This window comes from Cervus elaphus, chromosome 5, assembly GCF_910594005.1.
Source record: "Cervus elaphus chromosome 5, mCerEla1.1, whole genome shotgun sequence".
In the NCBI taxonomy this organism is placed as follows: Eukaryota; Metazoa; Chordata; class Mammalia; order Artiodactyla; family Cervidae; genus Cervus; species Cervus elaphus.
This window is the reverse complement of record NC_057819.1, coordinates 90,998,698-91,026,478: the sequence shown is the minus strand read 5'-3', so window position 1 is coordinate 91,026,478 and position 27,781 is coordinate 90,998,698. Positions and strand designations below refer to the sequence as shown.

General features: G+C 39.0%; 1 protein-coding gene and 2 non-coding genes across 4 annotated transcripts; 1 reads left to right on the top strand and 2 right to left on the bottom strand.

Annotated features, from left to right (window-relative positions):
- Nucleotides 1-613: 613 nt before the first annotated feature.
- On the bottom strand, nucleotides 614-27,781 carry UTP6 (UTP6 small subunit processome component). 2 transcript variants are annotated; one of them, XM_043903110.1, is made up of 19 exons: nucleotides 27,598-27,779; nucleotides 26,031-26,115; nucleotides 21,640-21,681; nucleotides 21,320-21,412; nucleotides 20,103-20,150; nucleotides 19,586-19,649; nucleotides 17,961-18,079; nucleotides 17,280-17,357; nucleotides 16,015-16,096; nucleotides 15,485-15,566; nucleotides 14,306-14,490; nucleotides 11,411-11,490; nucleotides 10,831-10,908; nucleotides 8,109-8,288; nucleotides 7,109-7,189; nucleotides 6,816-6,925; nucleotides 5,784-5,850; nucleotides 3,556-3,628; nucleotides 614-2,456 (listed from the first exon to the last, which is right to left on the bottom strand). In XM_043903110.1, the coding sequence occupies exons 1-19, from the start codon at nucleotides 27,687-27,689 to the stop codon at nucleotides 2,299-2,301; spliced, it is 1,797 nt and encodes a 598-aa protein (XP_043759045.1). In that variant the 5' UTR covers nucleotides 27,690-27,779; the 3' UTR covers nucleotides 614-2,298. The 2 variants fall into 2 exon arrangements, with proteins under 2 accessions (XP_043759045.1, XP_043759046.1); XM_043903111.1 differs by lacking the exon at nucleotides 10,831-10,908 and having other exon boundaries at nucleotides 27,598-27,781.
- Nucleotides 9,606-9,712, top strand: LOC122695732. The gene has a single exon (XR_006341489.1). It is a non-coding gene; the product is annotated as a U6 spliceosomal RNA (small nuclear RNA).
- On the bottom strand, nucleotides 17,078-17,200 carry LOC122695903. Its single transcript, XR_006341639.1, has one exon. It is a non-coding gene; the product is annotated as a small nucleolar RNA SNORA54 (small nucleolar RNA).

The window sequence follows — 27,781 nt, the reverse complement described above, 5'->3', positions numbered from 1 at the left end:
TCTATACATTACATAAGACATTTGAAAAATAGCCCAACAGTTGATAGGTAACATTTTTTTCCTCTATGCAGGCTTTCCTACAAGAGAGTGTGACATTTGTCTTCTGCTCTGACCCATGAGTCAGTTTCCCCAGATCTAACTGGGTCTAGGTCAAGTGTCTAGCAGAACCTTATTTGATGGTGGAAATAAAAGTTTTATCTGTGCTGTTCAGGAAACCACGGGGCTGGGTGAGCACTTGAAAATGTGTCCAGTGTAAATGGAAGATTGAATTATCTAATTTCAATATATGTAAGTCCCCACATGTGGCTGGAAGCCACCGTATCAGCAGAGCTCAGAGTGAACTTTTCATTATCTGCGATGTTAAGAACCAGGTACAGGATGTGATGGCCCAGGGTGATCCATCTTCACAGCCATGCTGGAAGAACAACCACAACCCTTTTAACTCTCATCTCTTATGTGCTCTTTCCTAAAATAAAAAAAGCCCCTTAAGGATTTAAATGTTGAACTTCCCAAGACTTAGTGGAGAAGACAGAGGTTTCTTATTTTAGAATAAATGACACACAACCACCCACTAGGGTACAAAAGCTCCTAATAAAGGTGTCCTGAAGCAGACTGATACTCATGGAGATTTAATACACAATAAAGGTAAATCAAAATCAGCATTAAGAAAAATGGCCACAATGGTGGTGTAGAAAATTTAGTTAACTGCTTGGGGTAAACAGAGTTGTCCTCAGCAGGAGATGGGTTTTCAACAATAGAAATCATACACACACATACAAAACCTCTGAACACCAAAAAATACACACACACACACACAAAAAGCTGGGAGCAAATTATCTGTTAGAAAACACAAGCTAAAGATTACTATTCTAAAAAAAAAAAAAAAGATTACTATTCTTAGTACATAAGAAACTTACAAATTTGTAAAAAAAAAAAAAAAAATTAAAAAATTTAAAAATAAGTCAAACATGAAAAGAGAACTAGGAAAAACACAGTAACACAGTCTAACATATTAAGATACACTAACATTAAAGAAATGCACATTAAAAAAAAACAAGGATATATCACTTTTCACTTATTAAAATGGTAAAAAATATATAAAATACCCATGATGCTTGGAAGTATTTTCATACATTGCAAACTGGCAATACTTAGCAATACTCTTTAAAATAATTATATTCTTTAACACAGAAATTCTGTCAGATGTCAGTCTTCCAAAGAAATAACCAGCGATGTGAACAAGATATTTAAGAATCTTCACCAACAGCACTTTTAAGAAAAAATGGCACACGGTCCAACCACAAGCGATTAATAAATAAGTCATGACTCATCTATACAATGGAATGCTACGGATTTATTTCACGTTTTCAAGGCTATTTAATAACATGGAAAACAACATAATATTAAGTGAAACACTTAAGTCAAACTGTACTGAATGCTTCTCCCAGTGACATCATGTTACGTTGAAGGATATACAACTCAAACAACCACTTCCTCTGCTCCAAGAATGCCCGTCTCTGCTCTAAGCCACCCTCCATCCTTGCCTCTGGAGCCTTTCTCTTTCTAAGCTACTCCCTACCTCTGCCTTTCCTTGTTACTGGGTCTCTCCAGTGTAATTATTTCTCTCCAGATCAGTCCCAGAGACAAAAACACTTTTGTAATTTCTTAAAATCTTCTCAAAGAACAACTTTTTCCCTAATACCTAGCATCCTCTTCTGCTGCTTCAACCAACTCAGGACATCAGCTCTATTCCTTTCATCCCCACTTCCATCCCAAAAGCTTGTCTTCTTTCTTGCCCGTGACAGGGACTCAATGAATGAATGAATAAATGACCTAACAGTATAAATCCAATTCTAACAAAGGAAATCATACCAGTGAGTTAAGTCCAGATGACAAGATTACAACATTACTCTATTCCCTCCTTACTTTTACAATAAATGCATACCACATATACTTCTATAAGGAGAAAACAGAACTGTATTTTCATCCCCATTTTAACTGAACAGAGGTCTAGATTAGAGCTACTCAAGCATGACCAAGTGTAGTAAAACATCAGTTACATCGTTTCCATGTATTCTGAAAAACATTTAGGACCTACATAGTCTGGCCTCAACAACTGGTTTCTGGCCATTAAACAGCAGCTCTCTTTTCTGGAATTCAAGATTAACATGTCAACAAAATTAAAGCAGGCCTCAAAATGAGACACCATCTCGGCAAACTGCAGATGACTGCATAAAACAAATGTGCCCAGAGGGCTTATAGCACTATTTCACAAAGGTGACTGTGCTCTTCCTCTTTTCACAAACGGCCGGCTTGATGCAGAGCATGTTTAGACATAAACTGCTCTACTGACTCTCCCTGCAACATTTTCATGGCTCGCCAATAGAGCTGTCCGCAGTTCTCAGGTCTACCAAGTGGGTGGTTCAATTCTTCTTTGATGTAATCCATCCAGAGATCTTTAAAGGGAATCCAAACATACAGTGAGATAACTGACAAGGCTTTATTAGGTCAACTTAATTATTTAATATCAATTCAACCCAAGATTTCTAAGAAACAACTCTGTGCAGTTATTTTCCTAGAAAACTATGTGAAATAATACCTCTCTCAGTTTCTTACTTTAGAAAGGAGTGGCTTCTAGCTAAAATAATACCTCTCTCCCTTCTTTCTTTGGAAGGGAACGCCTACCCACTCCAGCATCCTGGCCTGGAGAATCCCATGGACTATTCCACGCAGTTGAAAAGAGTAGGACAAGACTGAGCAACTTTCACTTTCAGCTTCTTTAGTACGAAACATCAAAACCTTTTGTTTTTAAGTAGACAACTTCACTTTAATCATGACAGTCTACTTATCTCGTAAACTCAAAAATGCTAAGTATTTTAGAGGGAGGATTTTGCTGAGTCTCTTTCAACATTCAACTTACCTCATTGAGTTTATTAGAACCTTGTCACCATGCTTAATAAAACCTGCTTAACGTTAGTAAAAATGCTGTTTTCATTCATTTCACCAGAAGGCATGCTGAAACCTTGTAAAACCTAATGTATGATTTAAAATCTGAGTTTAACATCTGTAAGTGTAATTTTTTAAGTTCCTAAGTCAACAGACTTTACATGACATACTTATACCTAGAAATAGGTTTTACAAGTCCTTTAAGTTAAGACAATGTGGCAATAGCCCATGACAACCTTTGTCAATTATTATCACCACTCCTCTGACATAATACCCACTCCATTTTGTTCTGACGTACCTTAATCTTTTCCTTACAAATACCACATTTTTTAAAAGAACCAAACCAAGCAAATCTCCCTCTAATCCAGAGTTCTTAATAAAAGACCCATGGAGTTTGTTCTGGGCTTGTAAACTTGAAATCAGCAGTAAAATTATGTCTGCAGCTATTACATACAAAGTAAGGGAGGAGGCAGAGGAAGGATGCTAAGTTTTATTCTCAAGGAGGGCCATGACCCAAAAATAGTTAAGAAATACGATCTTAAGCATAATGATAGGTTACAGACCACACATGCAAACAGGCTTGTGTGTCAATAACTGAAGTTTACTTACCAGAATCGACAGTTCCAAATTCTCTCAAAGCCCTCTCATAATACTCTCTTAAGTTTTCCATCTTACAGGATTCCTATAAATAATCAGACAATCTTGCCTCAAAAGTCTAATTTGTAATGTCACAAATTCATTCCACACATATTGTTACTACTGTCTATTAGGTATTTGAAGGGGAGGAAAGATGGGTTTAAATGAACACAGTCTGACTCTGAACTTATCCAGAGAAAAGTCAAATGCACTATGTGGCAGAGAGAAATAAATGTCAAACAGTGACAAAAGCACTTTGCTCTGTTGGCTTGCAAAAAGCCTAATCAATTCTCACTTGAGGGAACAACGGCAGCTCCACAGGAAAGTATATGTGAAACCCTACAGGACTTAAATAAATAAATGGGGAAGGTTCTATTTCCTATGGTGAGGGACTTCTTCCTTGAATATATGGGCTCTAGCACATACTAGCCATACTCACCTTAAAAAATTGTTTCTATCAAGGCACAGTATATAAATACTAGTTACATGAACTTTAGCAGGTTTTTTGAACCCTCTGACCTTCAAGTTTCCTCACCCATAAAATGAGAGTAACAGTATCTCTTAGAGCAACTATAAGGATTCAATTAAAATACTGATGAATTATTCACCAAGCAGAGTAGCCACTACCGTGTGTGTGTCTGTGTGGCGGGGCGAGGGCAGTGCAGCACCGCACAGCTTCTGGGATTTCAGTTCCCTGACCAGGGATTGAACCTGAGCCTCAGCATTAAAAGCCCAGAGTCCCAGTCACTAAACCGCCAGGGAGCAGCTCCCTGCCAGTACTACCTTTACAACCAACAAATGTTAATTCTTCACCTCTGCTTTGTTTCCTCTGTTTCATTTTCAAAGCAGATAAACATCTTCAGTTTAAAAATCTTTTTATGTAGTCAAATAAGTATGTCCTCATTCCAATTTCTCTTTGCTGAGACTGTACTATCTTACAGAAAGCCAGTTTACTTCGTGTCTTACACACATATGAAAGACAGAATCACACTTTAGGAAGGGCTCATAGTAAATGTGTAACTAGGCAAAGTCCTTTCCATCCAGTCTTCCATCAGATCTCATATATCCCCCTGAAACAGATATTACGACCTCCTTTACAGGTGAGTATGTCAAAGGTTAAAATTAAGTGACTTGTCCAAGGTACATGACCACTGTGTTTTTAATCCAAAGTCAGGCTATGAATTATTATGCTAGATTATCTCCCATACTATAAAAACAAATCACTGACCCACATAGGGGTGAAAACCTTAAAAGTAAGAGTTCAACCTCATTATCAATTTTTCAAAATTCAAAGAAAAATAATAAACACAAATCAAAATACCAAAGAGAAAACAAAACTGAACACATGGAGAAGATATGGAGAAAACAAGTATAATGATATACATATATATGCAGCGATGATCACCGTAAGTATAACTTTTAGAAAACTATCTGGCAATATGTAAATAAAGAACCATTAAAAAAAAAGCCAGTATTCTCCAATCCTAGAAATTTATCTCAAGAAAGTAATTCAAATGGGAAAAAAAAAAATCTATACAAATAAAATGCTTGCAGCACTGTTTTCAATACCAAAAATCTGGGAACATCCTATACATAATGGGATGGTTAAGAAAACTTACAGGTTTAGCAAGACAACCATTCAAATGATACCATATAAAAACACAGGAATATGTTTACAAAATAATGTTAAGGAAAAAAAGAAAAACTCCACGTATAACATCAGAAGTAAAACAGTACAAAACTGCATAGGTAAATAAAGGATTAAAAAAACAACAAAAATAAAAATAAATATGGTTGGTTGTGTTACTGGTGATGGGAATACAGATATATTTGGACTTTTTTTAACTGACATTTTCCTGTGTTTTTCCTCATTCACAAGTTCAGTTAAAAACACCAGCCACAGTTATGAGTGCCTTCTCTCTACTGCACAGCCCAAAACAAGAGACAACCGGGGCACTGTGGAGACAGGGGGTAGCTTGCTATATGAGCTGATGTCTGAGTTGTCTAGTTTCCAGACAGGTTTCTCTTCTTCTTTGCTTGACTACCATTCCTAAAATCACATCTATGGAAAAGGGGCTAGAAGAAGAGACCAGAAATTATACTGTATTATGATGAGAGGTTCTTAAACAACAAAATGCTGCCATTGATTAGTATGTGCTAATCCATTTTCCCAACAAGAAATGCACAGACAGGACACTTACTTGCTCCTTCTCAAACTCAATCATCTTCCTGAAAAAATTAACTGAAAATGGACGGTTTTCCTGTAAACTAAAGAGGAAGGGGGGAAATGTTATCTTCCACAGAGACAGAAAGCCTCTTACAAACCATGAATGTAAATACTGGGCCAGGGCCCCCACCACACATGGTCTGATAAAGTTCTGGCTGCGATTCAGTGCGGGGACTGGACCTGACCACCAGTCACTCACCATTTCCAGTCTCCAATGCCTAAACTCCTCACCACCACCAAACACCTACCCAGTTTTCTTCCTGTTCTCTTCTTTCTCACTTTTAGGGTTTTAAGTTCCCTCTCCTTCATCTCAAGGTCTTTTTGAAGGAAACCAATAAGCCCATTTCTAAGAATATATTCTGAGAAAATAATTTCCAAAATGGACAAAGAATATTTGTGCAGTAGGGTTCATCAAGGCAGTTACTGTGGCCAAATAAATTATGGCATATCCATGTTATTTTTAATAAATGTTAAAGAATTGTTACTGACAGGAAAAAGGCAAGTCTAAGGTTCATCAATAAAAGTGGTACACTGCATGCAATTATAGTATAATCTCAGATATGTGAAAAACAAACTTAACAGAAGAGTTATTTTTAGTATTTGTTTGGCTGATCATGTGGGATCTTTCACTGTGGCATATGGACTCTAGTTGTGGTGCAAGGGCTCAGTAGTTGCAGTGGGCAGGCTTAGCTGCTCTGCATGTCTTTCCCCAACCAGGGATCAAACCCATATTCCCTGCATTGCAAGGGACTACCAGAAAAGTCCCTTTAATTTTTATTGGGGTGAAAGACAAATTTTAAAGATTATTAAAATGCTTTTTCTCTTGATGATGGGATTATAATGAATTATTCGCTACCTACCTCCTTCTTTCTCTTTTTAAAAAAAATTTTTCACAGTGGGCATGAACCAAAAGGCTCTTAAGATTTATTCCTCACATATAATCTGGGTACCAAGGGCTGGGTATAGGGTGGAGAGACAAGCAACAGCTGCACGTGCCTGTAAGTACCTTTTAAATACATCTCTGGCCTTTTTGTAACCACCACTTCGATAAGCCCAAGCCAGGTACATTTCCTTCATAGTGGCTGAGTCATCTCCTTGGAGACGAAAGACAGCTCTCTAAAATTTAAAAGAAAAAAGAAACAAGCTACATAAGGAGACATCTAGGTATCAAGACAAATTTCCCAAAACCATCCCAGAGCACTGAATTAACAGTGCTTTAGGAAAAAACCCTTCGAAAGCTAGTCAACCAGCTTATTTGCTAATTACCCACACATGAGACTTACGAGAAGGGGCCTGTACCTTATAGATCATTTCAGCTTCTTCTTGCTTTCCGGTCTCTTCACTCCACTTTGCCCAAATAAACCACAATGGAAGACAAATCTGCTCACAATACAACAGTTAGAAAATGACAGCTTAGAAAAAAAAAAAAAGAAAAAAAAAAAAAAAAGAAAATGACAGCTTAGTGCCATGCTCTGAAAACTAGTCACGATAAAGTTATGTTCCCCCGAAATAATATGTGAAATATGAAATCATTCCCAGTCTGTCCTCATGGAACCCTTGGTGCCTGGCAGGAATGGTATGCCAAAACCGACAGCCTTTGGACTCAGTCACCCAAAGTAACACTATTCTGTTAATTCTACTTCCCCTCTCCTGGGGACTACTGCCTAAAGTTACTATTATCAATGATCTGTTAGTTAAGCACTCAACAACCCACAATTACACCCAAGCTATCCAGGTCATTATGTACGATCTGGAGTCTGCTGTGCAGGATCACAACGCAAGTGCCAACTAATCCAGGCTGAACTGCCTGGACTTCACTCACGTCCCAGCAGCTCACATAGATAAGCAATAAAGTAATTATGATTTCTCTCCACTTTAACCCCTAGAATGCTTTTCTCCTACAAGTATGAGATTCACCATGAAGGTTTAAAGCTTATTCTTTTAAACATAAAAATTTTTTTTCAATTTTAAAATAAACTTTATAGAGTTTAGAAATATATATGTTTAAAATGAGACTTAAGTTCAGCTTTGGAAGCATGTGAAAATAATATTCTATTAATATTTTTCACTTATCAGATACAGAAGTAGAAAAGTTTACATAATTTAGTCTATTTTCAAATAAGACGTAGAAACATGCTAGTAAATGGAAGTTATTCTTCCACCCGTGATCCTTCAACCATCACCATGAATGCACTCTGAGGACAGCTCTCCTCTGACAAGTCTACTCCAAATGCACTTTGGCTGAAGTCTTAAAAGTTTTCCCAAATAGAATGAAATGCAAAAGACCCAACTCACAGACCTGGGGTTTCAGGTACTCAAAGGCTTGGTTAAAAACCTTGCTTATCTCCTGGCTCTTTGACGAAATCATGGCCTCCAGCTTCACGTGCCACATCTCCTCTGATTTTCTGAACAATTTCACCCCAGCGTCTGCCACCTCCAGGGATTCCTTTAACAACTCTCGGTACAGCAACAACTTGCTCTGCAGAAAACAAAGGGTCATCCAAGAGTCACTGCTGAGATCTACGTTATCTAATTGGAATTTCGCCTCCACTCCTGTTCCTATCCCCAAAGACTATCGAAAAAACAGAAAAAAGCCAAAAAGCAAAGGGCCTAAATAATTTAGATTGAAAGCTAAATTGTTAATAACATAGTTCACTGCAATAAAACCCACACCCACCAAACAGAATATAAAAATCAGTAAAGATAAAACTATTATCTGTGTTGTGGTAAAGAACTCATTCAATCAAACAAGAGCCTGGAATACTACAAACTGGTACCATTTCTCTGAAAAGTCATAAGCGTGTTCATGCATAAACTTGTGGAGTCTTACTTTAGCAAGTATGACCCAAGAATAAATGAACAGGAGGAAATCTGTTCAAAAATGCTTGTGTCCACACTACTGTAACAGGGACAGAAAAATCTAAAACCAATCATTATAAAATTGTGAAGCAGTAAGTAAATGGCCATATGTAATCCATTCATTCAACAAGCATGTAACTGCACACTGTGTATTATTACTGAATCTTCAATAATGAGGAGGTAAGGTGTGTTCCCTAATGGCCACAGCGCCTCCAGTCTAGCACCAGAGACAATGTGATGTGTATGATCACAGAAAAAGAATCATACGCTACAGGAGTACAAAGCACTGTCTTTGGCAGTGATCAGAAAGGGCTCCCCAAATGGAAGTCCCATCTAGCCGAGACTTTAGGAAGATCAGGCATTATTCAGGTGAAAGCAGAGATTGCCAGGAAAAGAGAAGACTCTCCCACCGACATGAGCAAGAGGCTAAAGATGATAGAAACTTTGGATCCAAAAGGAAATCGAAGCACAGGATGACTGGAGGGCTGGGATATAAACTGGAGGGATTGGAAATTCCTCGGTGGCCAAATTAAGGAGACTGAGCAGCTTTATCCAAAGGACAATGGGAAGCCACAGGATAACCTGATAATCGATTTTAAAAGATCATTCTGTGGAGAATAATCTGGAGAAAGGATGGGTGTACAATCAGCCAAGCATTTGAAGTTAAGAGGCAGTGCAGTGAAGGACTCCCACAAAAGGCAAGGTCACTAGATCAGTGATAAGCAGGGAGGTCTGGAAGGGTTACTGCCAGAAATGTAAAGAGGAGATGATGTCTGAAATGGCCAGAGCAGGCCTGCCCTGGTGGTCCAGTGGTCAAGACTCCATGCCCCCAATGCAGGGAATGCAGGGTCAATCCTTGGTTGGGGAAGTAAGATGCCACATGAAACACAGTGCGGCCAAAACTTAAAAATAAATAAATATATAAAAATAAAAATGAGTGCTCGCTTCGGCAGCACATATACTAAAATTGGAACGATACAGAGAAGATTAGCATGGCCCCTGCGCAAGGATGACACGCAAATTTGTGAAGCGTTCCATATTTTTTCATGACTGAGGCCCCTCCCCCCGCCCTGGCCACACTGACAGTAAAGTTGCCATGACTTTGAAAAAAAAAAATAAATAAATAAAAATGAAATGGTTAGAGTTATGACTGGCAAAAGAAACCAATAATGGAACGTGAACAGGACTACCAAGGCACTCCGAGACATCCAGCTGAACGAATGTACAGCTGAACGAATGACTGTCTTGCCAGTATTCAATAACAGCTCAAACATGGCATTTGAACTCATCCAGATAGGGGATTTTTCACAGCTAAGATGCTATAACGGATGAAGGGCAACCCACTCTATAACACGATACACTACTAACATGTTGCTTATGTAGATCCATGTAAAAAGTACAGAAAAAATATTAACACAAAAACAGAATACAAAATAGCAAAACATCAATGGCAGTTATGTAAAAACTACGTATATTATATAAATAAAAAGAACTGTACAAATAAAAGGTAATCAATAAATACAGATTTTTGTCCTTTCTTCCCCTACAAAAGTATTTAAATACATTAACATTCACAATCTCATGTAATGCTCCCAACAGTTTCACGAGGTGGCAAAAACAAGGATCACTATCACTCTAAAATCAAGTCAACAATCTCAGAAGGGTTAAGCAGTCTGCCTATTACATGGCAAAATCCAGTCTAGACCTGTGCATTCCCACACTACTACTATTAATAATAATAATAATAACCCCACTATTATTCTGGTCTCTATTAATCTTTACCCACTTCAGAACATAAGGATGGGTTAATATGCTTCTTACTAAAATGTCCTTTAAAACACTAGAATTTATCTGTCTTTACTGTACAAACAGTTACTCTGAGCCAAGCATAGGTTCAGGAAAACATGAACAGACAGACAAAATACACCCAAGTATGACTCTTGAGTGTTTCCCACTATGCACTAAATGACACTCCTCCCTCTACTGGTACAGATTTCATTTCTGGCCCATACCAAATACTGACAGCCAAATACTAAACTCTACATCTACCATGCCAATCTTCCAAATGAGCTTAGTTATAAAACCATATATATTAAAAAACACGACACAAGCATAAGCCAACCACAATGAAGTACGTGTAATTGGCATGAATGTGTCCTTACCAACTGCCTGTACTGGAGTTCTGGTAAAAGTTTCAGCTCATGTGCCTTCCAGAATGTAGCCATGGTTCTTTCCAGCCTCTGAAATCAAATAAATCTTTTCAGTTCATTACAAAGATCCTAGCAGGGGCCTTTGGCCTCTGACAGGAACAGACGCAGTTTTACTTCTGAGAATTCAGAGAAGGGACTGAGGTGGTTTCACTTACGACTCCCGGCTTTGGGCAGCTGCACCAGGCACAGCCCAGTAAGAGCGCCCCCACCATGGCGGCCAGAACTAGAGCAAGCAGCTGACTCAGACCTTTCAAGTCAGGAAAAAGTGCGTAGGCATGACCTTCTTGGAAACACCAGACCCCAAGAAGCTGTGCCCATGTTCTTTCAGAAAACACTTTCCGCAACTTCCCTGGTGGTCCAGTGGGTAAGACTCTGTGCTTCCAACGCAAGAGGCATGGGTTAAGTAAGATCCCCACGTGCCATGAAGCCCTTCACACCCCGCCAAAAAAAAAAAAAGTGTGTGTGTGTGCATATGTATGAAAAAAAGAAGACATTGTCTACTCAGCCACTTTAACCACTTAGAAGTCAATACCTTCTTTCTGAGGAGGCGACTGCTTGTCTTCTTAGTAAACCTCTCCATGCAGAAGTTCATGTAACACTTCCACATAGCCTCTGAAAAAGTCAAAGCTTATGTTAATCAGACCACCACCAATTATTTTAGTCTAACAGTCCTCACATCTTCTCAGGAAAAACTCCTGAGGAAAAGTTTGAAGTGGAAAAAAATAAATTATTCTGATTACAGTCTATCAAATATCTCAAATATTGAGGGCAAAACAACTGAGAAATGGCAGAAATATAAACATTAAAAGCCTTAAAAAAAAAAAAAAAGCCTATCCATGTTAGGTACCCGCTACTCTTCCCAGTATTACAAAATTTGTGAAGTAAATGTGTAACAGGAAATAATCAAGGAATGATGACTAAGCACTCTTCTGAAATATCATTTCCTCAGTATAATTTCGGCTTCCCTGATAGATCAGTTGGTAAAGAATCTGCCTGCAATGCAGGAGATCCTGGTTCAATTCCTGGGTCAGGAAGATCCGCCGGAGAAGGGATAGGCTACCCACTCCAGTATTCTTGGGGTCCCTGTGGCTCAGCTGGGAAAGAATCCACCTGCAATGAGGGAGACCTGGGTTCAATCCCTGGGTTGGGAAGATCCCCTGCAGAAGGGAACAGATACCCACTCCAGTATTTTGGCCTGGAGAATTCCACGGACTGTACAGTCCATGGGGCCACTTTAACTGTGTGGATCACAACGAACTGTGGAAAATTCTTCATGAGATGGGAATACGAGACCACCTGACCTGCCTCCTGAGAAATCTGTATGCAAGTCAAGAAGCAACAGTCAGAACTGGACATGGAACAATATGGTTCCAAAGCAGGAGTACGTCAAGGCTGTATATTGTCACCCTGCTTATTTAACTTATATGCAAACTATGCGAAATGTCTGGCTGGATGAAGCACAAGCTGGACTCAAGATTGCAAGAAGAAATATCAATAACCTCAGATAAACAGAGGAAAACAACAGAATGGCAGAGACAAGAGACCTCTTTAAGAAAATTAGAGATACCAAGGGAACATTTCATGCAAAGATGGGCTCAATAAAGGACAGAAATGGTATGGACCTAACAGAAACAGAAGGTACTAAAAAGAGGTGGCAAGAATACACTGAAAATCTATACCAAAAAAGATCTTCATGACCCAGATAACCACAATGGTGTGATCACTCACCTAGAACCAGACATCCTGGAATGCAAAGTCAAGTGGGCCTTAGGAAGCATCACTATGAACAAAGCTAGAGGAGGTGATGAATTCCAGTTGAGCAATTTCAAATCCTAAAAGATGATGCTGTTAAAGTACTGCACTCAATATGCCAGCAAATTTGGAAAACTCGGCAGTGGCCACAGGACTGGAAAAGGTTAGTTTTCATTCCAATCCCAAAGAAAGACAAAGCCAAAGAATGCTCTAATTACCACACAATTGCACTCATCTCACAGGCTAGCAAAGTAATGCTCAAAATTCTCCAAGCCAGGCTTCGGCAGCATGTGAACCGTGAACTTCCAGATGTTCAAGCTGGATTTAGAAAAGGCAGAGAACCAGAGATCAAATTGCCAACTCGCTCACCAAAAAGCAAGCGAGTTTGAGAAAAACATCTATTTCTGCTTTATTGACTACGCCAAAGCCTCTGACTGTGGATCACAACAAACTGTGGAAAATTCTTCAAGAGATGGGAATACCAGACCACCTGATCTGCCTCTTGAGAAATCTGTATGCGGGTCAAGCAACAGTTAGAACCAGACATGAAACAACAGACTGGTTCCAAGTGGGGAAAGGCATATGTCAAGGCTGTATATTGTCACCCTGCTTATTTAACTCATATGCAGAATGTATCATGAGAAACACTGGGCTGGATGGAGCACAAGCTGGAATCAAGACTGCCGAGAGAAATATGAATAACCGCAGGTATGCAGATGACACCACCCTTATGGCAGAAAGCAAAGAACTGAAGAGTCTCTTGATGAAAGTGAAAGAGGAGAGTGAAAAAAGTTGACTTAAAATTCAACATTCAGAAAACTAAGATCATGGCATCTGGTCCCATCACTTCATGGCAAATAGATGGGGAAACAAGTGACAGACTATTTTCTGGAGCTCCAAAATCACCGCAGATGGTGACTGCAGCCATGAAATTAAAAGACGCTTGCTCCTTGGAAGAAAAGCTATGACCAACCTAGACAGGATATTAAGAAGCAGAGACATTATTTTGCCAACAAAGGTCCGTCTAGTCAAAGCTATGGCTTTTCCAGTAGTCACACACAGATGTGAGAGTTAGACTATTGAAGAAAGCTGAGCACCCAAGTGATGCTCCTTAACTGCGGTGTTGGAGAAGACTCTTAAGAGTCCCTTGGACAGCTGGGAGATCCAACCAGTCCATCCTAAAGGAAATCAGTCCTCAATATTCATTGGAAGGACTGATGCTGAAGCTGAAACTCCAATGCTTTGGCCACCTGCTGTGAAGAACCAACTCAGTGGAAAAGACCCTGATGCTGGGAAAGATTGAAGGCGGGAGGAGACGGGGACAACAGAGGATGAGATGGTTAGATGGCATCACCAATTTGATGGACAGGAGTTTGAGCAAGCTCCAAGAGTTGGTGATGGACAGGAAAGCCTGGCGTGCTGCAGTCCATGGGGTTGCAAAGAGTCGGACACAACAGACCAACTGAACTGAAGTATAATTTATTTCCCCAAATAAATGAACAAATGCCACAGCTCTCAGGGAAGATCATAAAAGAGAAAGAAGTGGAAAGCCAGCCAGGCACACTGTAAGCTACCACAGAGGTTCCAGAACTGATTCTGTTCCTGACAATGAAGCTCCAGGTTCCCACTCAGGAACACCATCGCTGCTCGGGGCACAGGGCCTGGGGAAGCTCACCTGTGGGCAGAGTTTTTACCGCCTCCTCGTACACAGCACAGCACCTCTCTTCCCGGCGGCCCACCTCCTTCGCTTTGGCTTGTTTAGTTGTAGGCAGCTCTTCTCCTGGCTGTGATTTAATCACTAATTCTTGCCGGGCCACATAGTCCCAAGTAAGGGGGTCGTCTGTGTGCAGAGCCTTAAGGCTAAAAAATAGTGATATCAACCTAGGACATGTAACTGATTCAGACTATCAGAACAGAGAGTCCCAATGCTCTGAAAATGTACGGTGAACACTTCTTTATCAATTCCCTCATCACAAGAGTCATTTCCCACAGGCTCTTCAGATGTCTTCACCCTCACTATGTAAATATCAATGAATGAGAACGGTCCATCCATTAACAAGCATCCACACTTGTTAACTGCAGACTCTCATTCATAAATATTAGCTTACAAATTAGATGTCAAAGTCAAAGGCAGGTATGTGTGACAAGATTGGTTGTCCTGGTTCTCGAGCCCAGGAGAACCTTCTCATAACCAGGCTCTGGGTTTTCTCTAATAGGAGTCTAATCCTCTACCAAAAACCTAAAGGTATCCACAGAGCAAACAGATCCAAGTTCTATCTTACCTCCTATCAAAGTAAGAGTCCTCCCAAGAGTGAAGGACCCACAAGTTAGGCTGCAAATAATTCTTCAACCATACAACCAGACATTAAAACAATAAAGTCTGATTACCTGTAGCACTGAACTATAAACATTCACTCACTCTCATCTTAAGGACAAAAAACACGTCAGGAAAGCAAGAATAGACTTTTACATAAGCTATAGGATATATTTCTTGCTGAACAAAGATAAACTATTTCCCAAGGAAAGCCAGTAAGTGAGTCAAACAACTTCTCCAAAAATACATTTTTCAGGGACTACCCCGGCAGTCCTGTGGTTAAGACTCCATGCTCCAAATGCAGGAGGTCTGGGTTCGATCTTTGGTCAGGGAACTAGATCCCACATGCCACAACTAAGGCCTGGTATAGCCAAATAAATATTTTTAAAAAATACATTTATGTACTGTGATATAATAGTCCAAAACCAGCTTTCTCCCCAAGAATTTTATGTATCTTCCTCCCCCTTCTCTAAATATCCAACTTAAATCACTACCCTAAGATCAAAACTGACATATTCACCTTTCCACTACTTTACTTACTCATTGTAAATTTCTCTTTGCAGATCTTTGGCAAAGTCGAACAGCTGTGCAATTGAAAGCAGTGACACATGAAATTTTGCACCTAAAATTTTAAAAGCAGGGGAGTGGAGTAAGACTCTAAAGAAGCACTTTCTCGAAGTACTAGCATTAGTTTTGTTTTTTTTTATAAAATGGGAAGAGAAAATGGGGAAGAAAATAACAGTCCCACTATACAGAGTCTTCGTTAGTATCTGAGTACTCATTAAGTACTTTTAACTTTTATTCTAAGTGTCTTAGGGCAAAAAGGAACTTAATTAAATCATTTACTTCTTTTCAACTTCCCACATGATTTAGGTACTCAAAAACTTATCAAAACATGGTTATAACCCAAGGGGAAATCTGCATTTTCTTAAAGAAACAGGACACTATTTCCTACAATCATGAGTTTTACACATTCCAACAGAAATTTTCAAAACAGGCTAATGGTCTTCCTCATTATAAATAGAGTGTTTCATTTTCCCACCATAAATAAGTTTTCAAAAGATACCTACTTTTAATTACACTTATAGAATTCTTATAGACGATCCGTGCCAACTCGCCCGTAAGGACTTCTTCAGCATGCTTGAGATTCCCCTAAAGAGTGTGATGTTAAACAACTGAACAGATGGTGGTCACAAGTAGAAAAAGCACTAGGGTGAAAATTAACAACCCTAGACTAACTGTGCCACATGACAACAATCACACATGACACAAATCACACCTCTCTCTAGGCCAGTTTCCCTCAGTTGTCAAATGTGCAGCCTGAACAAGATCTTTGATCTTACAACTGCATTCCCAGGCTCCTAGAGTTATAGCAAGATCACACGGCTTAAGGCCCTACTCTCCATTTTGCCGTTAATAGGTCAGGTTTTACATGCTTTGTTTACCCTTCTATGTAAAATTTTAGCTAGTTTAAAAAGTTCAGAGCTGGAAACCACTGTAACAGATAGCGAAGTTCCTTTTTCAGCTCTGACATCCTCAAACTTACTTCTTTAAACTCACTCTGTCAGGTAAAAAATTACATGAATAAAAAAACAAAGAAAGCTAGGGATCATACATTTCACCACCTTTCTTGAGCTCCTTAGAACCATTAACATATCACTGAATGAGATCATAAAGAAGAGTTTTTGGCCATTCCATCAGGAATAATTTCAAGGGCCACTCCAATGAGTCCAAGAGTTTATTTTAAAAGCACAGAATTCCATCTTTACTACTAGGCCCATGTTAATTAAGTCAATGCAGGACATTAGAAGTTTCCAAATATTAAGCTGGAATGAAAAATACATTCTGGGACTTCCTGGATGGTCCGCATGCCAATGCAGAGGATATGTGTTCGATTCCTGGTCCAGAAAGATTCCACATGCCTTGGAGAACTAAGTCCATGTGCTCCAACTACTGAGCCCACGTGCTACAACTACTAAAGCCTGCACACTCTAGGACCCATATACAACAACTAGAGTAGCTCCCGCTCACAACTAGAGAAAGCCCCCATGAAGCAATAAAGGCCCAGTGCAGCGAACAATAAATTTTAAAAAAGAAAAAAAGAAAAACTCTAAAGATTTTCTTTTTATCTCACTTTGTCTCCAAGACCTTAAACCGAGAGCCTCCAGGCAGTCAGTCACATGGTGCTGGAGCTGCTATGGCACTGGAATGGAACCCACCGGCCACAGGCAGACCAGAAGGTCACGAACAGTGCTCCCAAAGACTTTCTTTTACTCCTAAGCAGATTCCAAACACTCTTATCTTTTTAACAAGTGACAGTATATTAGGATCTTACCACATCCATGTCGGCTTTTTCAAACTCTTGTTTTTCCTTCCTCAATTTTTCAGCATGCATCAACTCCATCCTAAAGTACTACACAAAAAGGAAATAACAAACTAATTACCTTTGGAGATAATTTTTTAGTTAGAAATATGTAAGATGATACTTCTTACTTGTAAGTATCAGATCTGAAAAGTTTGGAGAGACTGTTGTATTTTACCTTATTATGAAACTAGCTGACATTGATAAGGTATGGTTTTTTGCTCTTTTGCTTTTGGCCATGCCAGATTTTACAGAAAAAAGAGCAAAAGAAGCAGGAAGGGAGACGAGGGGAGGAAGAAGTGGACGGGAGGAGACGATGGGAGGGGAGAGTCAATAAACGAGTGCATATATACATATGTACAAAAGTATAAAGATGAACCTTAAGCCTCAACTAAAGAAAGGTAAGGTTCAGCTCCCTATCCCTCCCACCATAATGGGAAGGTAGGAGTCTCCATCTCTCACTAAAAATGAACAACGTAAACACCTACTACTGGCCAAGAAATAAATACTCTTCTGGCCCCTTTTCCCCAGCAGCTCCCTTACTTATCCTGAGACTCCATAAATCAAAGCCTTTTTAACTTAATGAAGCATACATGTCTTCTCCAGAGGACCAAACAGAGCCATTACTCTCATCTTATGTGCACACACACTCACTTCTTCATAAAGTTTCGGGTAACGTGGGTGAAAGCGCAGAGCCCGAAGAAATAGCTGTCTTGCACTTTCTGCAGAAAAGCAGTCTTCCATTTCCCATTTGGCCGCCAAAATCCACAAACCTATAGTGGAAGACATCCAACTTCATTTCAATCAAGTAATCAAGTCAGGTATGAAAAGACCAATGCTCCCATTTTTATATCCAACTTTTTTTAACCTTGACAATCAAGAAGAAGGGGATGGAGATACTGAGTTTCCAACAGTTTATAAAGTACTGCTCCTTTATCTAAAACGAAAAAGTGTTCTGAACCGAACTCGTAAATGTTAACATCTGTGGGTACTCATGTGTCTATTACTCTATTTCATCAGATCCAAGGTCAATCATCTCATTTTTAAGTCACATAAAAATTTTAAAAGTGTTAAAACGCTGGGAAAAATTGTGCATCTTAGAGTCAATTAAATAAATTATTTTGCTCTTTTCTCTGTATTTAAATCATTTTTCATTTAAATGAAAAATGACTTAAATATTAATGATTTCTTTCAAATGACTCATAATTTAAAATTTTTTCTACTGTACCTACTGGGAATAAAGGCTTTAAAAGAAAAAAACCTTTGCCCTTCTACATGAGAAATTAACCTTGAGTTAACATTCTAGCTCTCTCCTAGAAACTTCACAGAATCAGCTATTACCAGAGAAGACTGCTTTTGGTAAAAATGGCCCATGATTGTTAACTGTGTCTGGACTAGGAGAACTCTGAACAGTACAGAGCCACTGCTTTGCACTTTCTTGAGCATGTGACTTTTGAAACAAGAGTTTTGAGCAGAGTTCATATATACAATACCTGGAAGCTACATGCCTCCAGGGGTCTTCTCTCCTCTGCCCACTCATGTGTTCTCATGCTCTCACATCTGAGACAAACCTCCAGGCTGCTGAAAGCACTACCGCCTTCCAGCTGAATCCTTCTGAATCAACTGCTGCCAAACGCAGCCAATTCTGAATCTTGTGTAGGGTAAGCCTAATACTCGAGGACACTGAAGCATCTCCACTATAAAATATCGCTGTTCACAAGAGGAGGTTTTCTCCTTGAGTTCCTCCCTGTGCAGTGCAACTGCTGCTCTTAGTCACTAAGTCGCGTCCAACTCGTTGTGATCCATGGACTGTAACCCGCCCACAATTTTCCAGGCAAGAATACTGTGGGCTGCCATTTGCTTCTCCAGGGGACCTTCCCAACCCACTCAGCAGGTGGATTCTTTACCATTGAGCTGTCCAGGAATAACCCTTGTAAAAATCTGTATTCCTATTTCCCCCTTTAAGTTTCTGAAATCCTCAGATTTGAGTGCCTCCAAACAGAATACCCCTCAAAGCACTGAAGAGTTCCACCATCAGTTAAAAAGAACTGCAGTCCTTCTTGCCCACAGATACAGTATCTAGTAGCTTAGTTACTAGTATACAGCAGGCAGTGATGAACTAAAAGGCAGCTAATTTAGGAATAAAACCTGCTGAGGCCAAGATCCTAAGCTCAGGTCCTGAAAATAATTCTTTCAGGTTTATAAAGCAAAATAAATTCCAAAATGGCTTGAGTCCACAAAAAAAGGTAGATAAAGAACTAACGAGGATATCACCATACCTGGCTTGTTCGAATGAAAGGCCAACAAGGAAGAAAATAACTTGCTAAGTTGAACGTTGGCAGCCTATAAAAGAAAACGGAAAATTCTACTTCCTGCACAGCAAAGGCATTGCTATGAACCTCTAAGTGATCTGGACTATACTGTAACCCCCTGTAAAATCCAATGAGGCGAGATCTGTTATTGCTAGGGAGATATAAACAAAGATTCACTCAGAGCTTTCTTCTACCTAAACAACTACAGATAAATATTTTACATTATCTAAAAAATGTTTTCAACTTTAATGAACAAATACACATAAAGGTCATTTTCCTTTCAACTGATATAGAAGCCATCTACACAGTCATTCAGACACACAAATGTTACACTGAAGTCCCACATTCTTGAGTTCTCTTCCTGTTTGCTAACCTTCCCTACATCTTAGGATAAAACAGAGTTCAGCAATCAAGTATGAGGTTTAACATGCAGGCTAACCAAAAGAAGGAAAAAGGGAGCAAGACAGGGCTGCCCAATACTCACCCACTTCCTACAAAAGACTACAAAAGACAGCCAAAGTTTAACATCATCCTGCAAAAAAAGCAATGTAGTAAGTTGCCTGAATTTGAAATTTTATATACATCTTTGCATTCATTAATTTTGTTTCCAACAGAGGAAGATTTCAGAAATTCCAATGTGTTATATACCACATCCCTCAGCCTATCAGGCTGTCTCTCACCCAGTCTTTAGATCTCTTAACCATGATAACTGTCTGTCTCCCCCTCACCCCCACCTCCCATGCTCTAAGACAAAAATCTATCCAATTTGTTTGATGCACTTTTGAGGGATTTGCCTGGCACTCCAGTGGTTAAGACTCCATGCTTGCAATGCGAGGGGCACAGGTTTAATCACTGGCTGGGGAACTAAGATCCCACATGCCATGCATCACAGCCAAGGAAATATATTTTTTTAAATGCACTTCTCAAAAAAAAAAAAAAGAAGAAGCACTTCTGAAATGGTCTCAATTAGGAGTCGCAAATTAAAATTTGTCATTCCCAAGAAACCAGAGTACTTCCCAGATATTATATCCTGGCCCCAGAACCAAACTTGAAGAAAAAAACCAACTTACTGAGCTGCTGCCCCTACTCTCAAGGTCAAACCAGTCCATCCTAAAGGAAATCAACCCTGAATATTCATTGGAAGGACTGATGCTGAAGCTGAAACTCCAATACTTTGGCCACCTGATGCAAAAAGCCTACTCACTGGAAAAGACCCTGACACTGGGAAAGACTGAGGGCAGGAGGAGAAGGGGGCGACAGGATGAGATGGTTCGATGGCATCATCGACTCAATGGAAAAACTCTGGGAGATAATGAAGGGAAGATAGACAGGGAAGCCTGGCATGGGGTTGCAAAGTCAGACACCACTTAGCAACTGAACAACAACTCTCACCTTTTCTTCCACCTCAAGTCTTCAGGGTATTTTACTTAGAGACATAACCACACACACCTCAGATAATTTTATGATCCTTAAATATGTATGAAATCCACTGTTTTCAGCATCATCCTCAAAAAATAACTCTAAGGTAATGCAATCAATTTTCTTAATGGTTGATAATATGGTTTCAAGTAATGATACTATCACCAGAATAAGCATCAAGATACCCATGATAAGAATCCACAACCTCACATTTGAGCATCCAAGTCATAACACATACATGTCCTCACATCTCTTACAGTTAAGGACACACTGAACACTTACTTTCCACTTAATCGATGCACGTTGGAAGACACTCTGTATCCGACGTATCATAGGGTCCTCAATCTCATCCTTCTTAAATGTATATCCAACACGCTGAAAAAGCACATTAAAAAAAAAAAAAGCCTCAGCTTAATCCCACTTATCCAAACCAGCATTCCCACTTGATCTTAAACAGTACTGACAGAGAAAGCACACAGTTAAAAATATCACTATGAGCACACTACCACACAATTATCAGTGCCAATTGCTTCCCAAACCCAAGTTCTAGAGTCATATTAATTAATACTGTATTTTTTCCAACTTTCAGAAAATCTACTTACAGCTCTTCTTTTCTGGATCAGCTCCAAAAGCTCAATTTCATACTGTGAAAGAAAAACATACATAAAAAAGAAAACCAAAAAAAAAAAAAAAGAAAACCAGAAATATTATAACCTTTTACTTAGAGGCTATAAAACTATAAAGTAAATAAAAATCAAGAGTATAAAACAGAAGATAACTTTCTATCAAGAAACCCTAATTTACGGTAAGTATCTAGCATTCTCTGAAAATGCACCTTACATCTATAAAACTCACAAATACATACATTAGAATACAAATATCTTAGATAAAAGAACACATATTACTAAAGCTGTAAGACTTATGATTTACTATATCAATCTAACCTAGTCTACAACAGTGTGTGCCAACTTTCAGTAAATCAACCATTCAAATATTTTAGCCGATGTACAAGCAAATAAAGCAGATAAACAGGGTTGTACTAGTTGAAACAGTCCCTAATTGGCTCTCCCTACCCTCACCTCTAAAGGACCCCTGAGAACCTCTAAGACTCTCCAAAAACCACTACTGTATAATTCCTCTCTAAGCCTGAAAACTACCGGGCAGGGAGGGGGGGCGGGAATACTAGAAAAAGAAAGCACAGAACCTTACAAGATCTCATGCTTCCTTTTAAAACTAACAAAATATTTCAAACATACAGAACATTCAAGCAGCTACCAGTTACATCAAAGCCTACATTTTACTGTATTTGCTTCAAGATATTTTTAGAAACAAAACATTTCAAATAAAGGCAAAGCCCCTATGAACCATGTCTGATTCTACTCTTCTTCTTCCCCAGAGGAAATGACTATCTTGACTGAGTTTATCATTAACAAGCATGACTTCAATTACTGTAATACAGTCTTAAATGCTCTTAAACTTGATACAAATGGTATCATACTGAACCCATCACTCCATTATTTTACTCAACATTATGACTTTAGATATATCCTTGTTGTCACACGGAATTCAAGTCCATTCATTTTAAGTGCTGTATTTCATTGTAAGAAAGTGCAATTTACCTATCCTTTCTCCTGTGATAGTATTTGTTTCCAATTTTTCTATTACAGAAAGTTGAAATTAATATTCTTCAACAGATCTTCTTGTAGATACATCCAGGAACTTTGCTACTAACATGTAAGCTCCTAAAGGCAATGATTTTTGTCTGTTTATTTTTGTACCCCCACTGGACTGGCTAGTGCCATGTACGTAACAGGCCCTTAATATACACTGTTATGAATGAATGAAACCACTGGGTCACAGAATACATGCATCTCCGATTTTATGATAGTGCCAAATTGCTCTTCAAAGTAGTGGAACAAACTATATACTAACAATGTCAATCTTTAAGATATCTGTAAATGTGATGCCATAAAGCAGTAGTGCACCCTGGTTTTAATCGATATTTACCTGATTACTAGAAAGGTGAACATCTTTTCATAAGTTTACCAATGACTGATGCTTCCCCTTTGTGAACTGCATGTTCCTAGCTCTCCTGTTTTCATTTTCTTTCCACTTGTCATTTTTTCTTGATTTTTAGTTCTTTACTTATTCTAGATTATTACTATATGTACTGCAAATATTTTATCTCATTTTGTGGCTTGTCTTTTTACATTACTTATCTTTTCCTTTTTGCACAGAAATTTCTACCTTTAAGAATCAAATTGGTCTTCTCTTTCATGGTTTGTGCTTAACAACTCACTCATAAAAAAAGAATGAAATAAGGCCATTTGCAGCAAAGTGGACAGACCTAGAGACTATTGGTGCTACTGCTGCTGCCAAGTCGTTTCAGTCATGTCTGACTCTTTGTGACCCCACAGACAGCAGCCCACCAGGCTCCCCCGTCCCTGGGATTCTCCAGGCAAGAACACTAGAGTGGGTTGCCATGTCCTTCTCCAACGCAGAAAAGTGACGTGAAGGTGAAGTCACCCAGTCGTGTCTGACTCTCAGCGCCCCCATGGATTGCAGCCTACTAGGCTCCTCCGTCCATGGGATTTTCCAGGCAAGAGTACAGGAGTGGGGTGCCACTGCCTTCTCTGATACACACACTACTATATATAAGATACATAAGCAACAAGGTCCTACTGTATATAGCACAGGGAACTATAATCAATATCATGTGATAACCCATAACGGAAAAGAATACGAAAAAGATTTTATGTGTATATGTACACACACATATATGTGTATGAATAGCTGAATCACTTTGCTATCCACCAGAAATGAACACAGCATAGTAAATCAACTACACTTCAATTTAAATAAGAAACCTTTCCTGAGGAGAAATCTCATACATCCTTTACATATGGAATCTTTAAAAAAAAAAAAAAAAAAGACACAAATGAACGTACTCACCAAACAGAAAGAGACTCAGAACACAGACTCATGGTTGCCAGAGGGAAGGAACAGTCACTTTGGGAAGGTCATGTACACACTACTACATTTAAAATGGATAACCAACAAAAAACCTATTGTATAGCACATGGAACTCTACTCAATGTTATGTGCCTGCCTGGGGGAGAATGAATACATGTATATATATGTATGGCTGAGTCCCTTCCCTGTTCACCTGAAATTATCACAACACTGTTAATCGGCTATACCGCAATACAAAATGTTCTTGGTGTTTAAAAGAAATAATAAAAACAAAATTTAAAAAACAAAAATAAAAAAGAAACTCTTCCCAACCTGAAGTCATTCATTATTTTTAGAAGATTTAAAGTTTTCCCAACACATTTAGCTATTCAACAGGAAGGGATCTAATTTCTGTTGAATCCAGCCCGGCATTTTGCATGATGTACTCTGCATGTAAGTTAAATAAGCAGGATGACGTACTCCTTTCCCAATTTGGAACCAGTCCATTATTCCACGTCCAGTTCTAACTGTTGCTTCTTGACCTGCATACAGGTTTCTTAAGAGGCAGGTAAGGTGGTCTGGTACTCCCATCTCTTTCAGAATTTTCCAGTATGTTGTGATCCACACAAAGGCTTTAGCATAGTCAACGAAGCAGAGGTAGATGTTTTTCTGAAATTCCCTTGCTTTTTCTATGATTCAGCGGATGTTGGCAATTTGATCTCTGGTTCCTCTGCCTTTTTTTTTTTCTCCCTCTGACTTTTATAACATCTGGAACATCTGGAAGTTCTTGGTTCATGTATTGCTGAAGCCTAGCTTGAAAGATTTTGAGCATTACTTTGCTAGCTTTTGAGATGAGTGCAACCGTGCATTAGTTTGAACATTGACATTGCCTTTCTTTGGGCTGAAAATGAAAACTAACCTTTTCCAGTCCTGTGACCATGCTGTTTTCCAAATTTGCTGGCCTATTAAGTGCAGCACTTTAACAGCACCATCTTTTACGGTTTGAAATAACTCAGCTAGAATTCCATCACCTCCACTAGCTTTGTTTGTAGTGATGCTTCTTAAGGCCCACTTGACTTCACACTATAGGATGTCTGGATCTAGGTGAGTGATCACACCATCATGGCCATCTGGGTCATGAAAATCTTTTTTGTGTAGTTCTTCCGTGTATTCTTGCCACCTCTTCTTAATATCTTCTGCTTCTGTTAGGTTCATACAGTTTCTGTCCTTTATTGTGCCCATCTTTGCCTGAAATGTTCCCTTGGTGTATCTATTTTTCTTGAAGAGATCTCTAGTCTTTCCCATTCTATTGTTTTCCTCTACTTCTTTGCACTGATCACTTAGAAAGGCTTTCTTATCTCTCCTTGCTATTCTATTAAACCTTAGCACCTTTCAAATACAAGATTCTTAGCCAGGTATCATTCTTAATCATATATCATTCATTAACTAGTTTTTTTTTTTTTTTTTTTAATCTAAGCTTTAGACCCTTTACTCTTATAATGTTTATTAGTCTTAAAGTGTAAGACTTACAACATCTCCTTATTGGGTTCTTTCTGAATCCTGAATTTGTCCTCCAACAGATTATTCTCGCCAAACTGAAAATTGATCTAGTATATATTTTATCTTCACTCAATTCTTCCATTCATTCACAGGACTGAAGAATCTTGTAGCAAATCTAACCTCTTTCTAAATCAACAGACTACAAGCATCTAATATTAACTTTCTAACCACCTGCTAGCATCAAACTCACGCTCCTTTATTTTTCCCCACAAGACATAATCAAATCTCTTGCTGAAATTCCAACACACCGGTTTTTTGGAATCTCTGATGTACTAACCCTACAGAATAATAAAAAGTTGTTTTCCAAGGACTAAAGCTTTAGCAGAGCAACACTATTCCCAAGTCACCTCTATTCCTGTTCAAAAACTGCCTTTCTACTCACCATCAGTTCCAGAAGTTCAAAAGAAACTGACATCAAGCTAACTATTCTATAACTGATTTTAAATTTGTGAGGGGATTCAGAGGTAGTAAAATTACTCACCTGAACATATCTGATAAAGCTGTCCTTTGAAAGACTTCTTCGCTGTATTCCATATTCTAGTTCTAAAGTCTTCCTAATGACTGCCCTGAGGAGAAAGCCACTTAAAATGTAACACTTGACATAGGCAGAAATTAAAGACTTTGGAATTTTAAAAGTCTATTTTCAATATATTTAAAACATATATTTGCCAAAACATTAATTCCCAAATAATTATCCTTCATTAAGCAAATATTCTCTTATACAATCACTTCTGTATTCTTTATTATTACTACTAAGGCATAATTGATTTACAATATTTATTAGTTTCAGGACTTATGTGGTCTCAAGAGCATGAAGATGTACTTTAAAACTTTCATGTAAATCACCTCAATTGACTGCCTGGACCACTGATAGTCCCACCAGCAAAGATTTCTTTTCCTCCAAATTCAGGTCACTTCAGTTTAAATAATAAACCAATTTCTTTCCTTATTATTTGTTAAATAATAAACAAATTTCTTTCTTTAGGAAAGAACAAGCAGATTTAGGAAAAAACAAGCAGATTAGGAAAAACACCAACCTGGATTGTCTCTACCAGTATCATTACTACAAAGGGCTTATGGTGCAAGACTCGCTGTATTTAAGAAATGAACATGGGTATATTAGAATTAAAGCAAGATGTGCAAGACCAAAAATCGCCTCTATTTAACGGTAACAATAACATTTACTAAACAATTATTAAAGAATTAACAATATGTTATGTTTCATTAACAAATGTTAAAGGTTCCCATAGTTACAGTACTGCATTTGCAGTCACTGTAAAATGAAAAAAGTCACAGAAAGCTATTAAAAACGATTAAACTAAATTTTAACAAACTAATGAATAACTACATGCTGGTCGTGGTTCACTAAGCCCTAGGATAAAACATGAAACAGAATTAAATGATCCCCAAAGTCAAGTCTTCAGAAAAAACTATCACTCGTGGACCGACGGTCCAGTGGTAAAGAGACGCAAGAGACGCCGGTTCAATCCCTGGGTCGGGAATATCCCTTGAAGTAGGAAATGGGGACCCACTCCAGCATTCTTGCCTGTAAAACTCTATGGACTGAGGAACCTAGCGGGCTACAGTCTGTTCATGGTGTCGCAGAGTGAGACGCAACAGAGCACTCACACATACCCCTAGGCGCACAGCACTCTGTTGGCATCTTTAGGCAGTACACTCGGCTACAAGCAACTTACAGCACACTGTACCGTGAAAAAAATGTTTCACTTGTCTGACTCCCCTTCCGACCCCCGCTACTGTGTCGGGGCTGCTGCTAGCTGTTAACCGTTAGGGGTCCTGGTTTTATCACCTTTATAGCCTCAAAATTCGGCTCCATGAAGAAACATACTGTTTGCGGGGTAAAAGGACGCATCCCGTAGCAATGAATGAGAAATTAATTCTAGGTAACATAAATATCTGTAAACGGCCTTCCGCCATATTAGCAAAAAATAAAAACCCAACTGCCCCCTATATCCGCCCCCGCCACACACACGCCACTGCCTCTCCTCTGCCCGCCCCAGCCCTTCCTCTTTCCTCCGCTCTCTCACCTAATCTCCGCCTCACTGAAGAGTCCAGTGCGCTCCAGCTGTTGTAATTCGGGAAGTCGATCCTCTACACGTTCCTGAGTTATTTCCGCCATGATAGCCGAACTCCACAACCCACCACAGGTCCTCTCACCGACGACACACGAAGGAAATGGCCACCCTCTAATCCCGAGAACCGACCAAACCG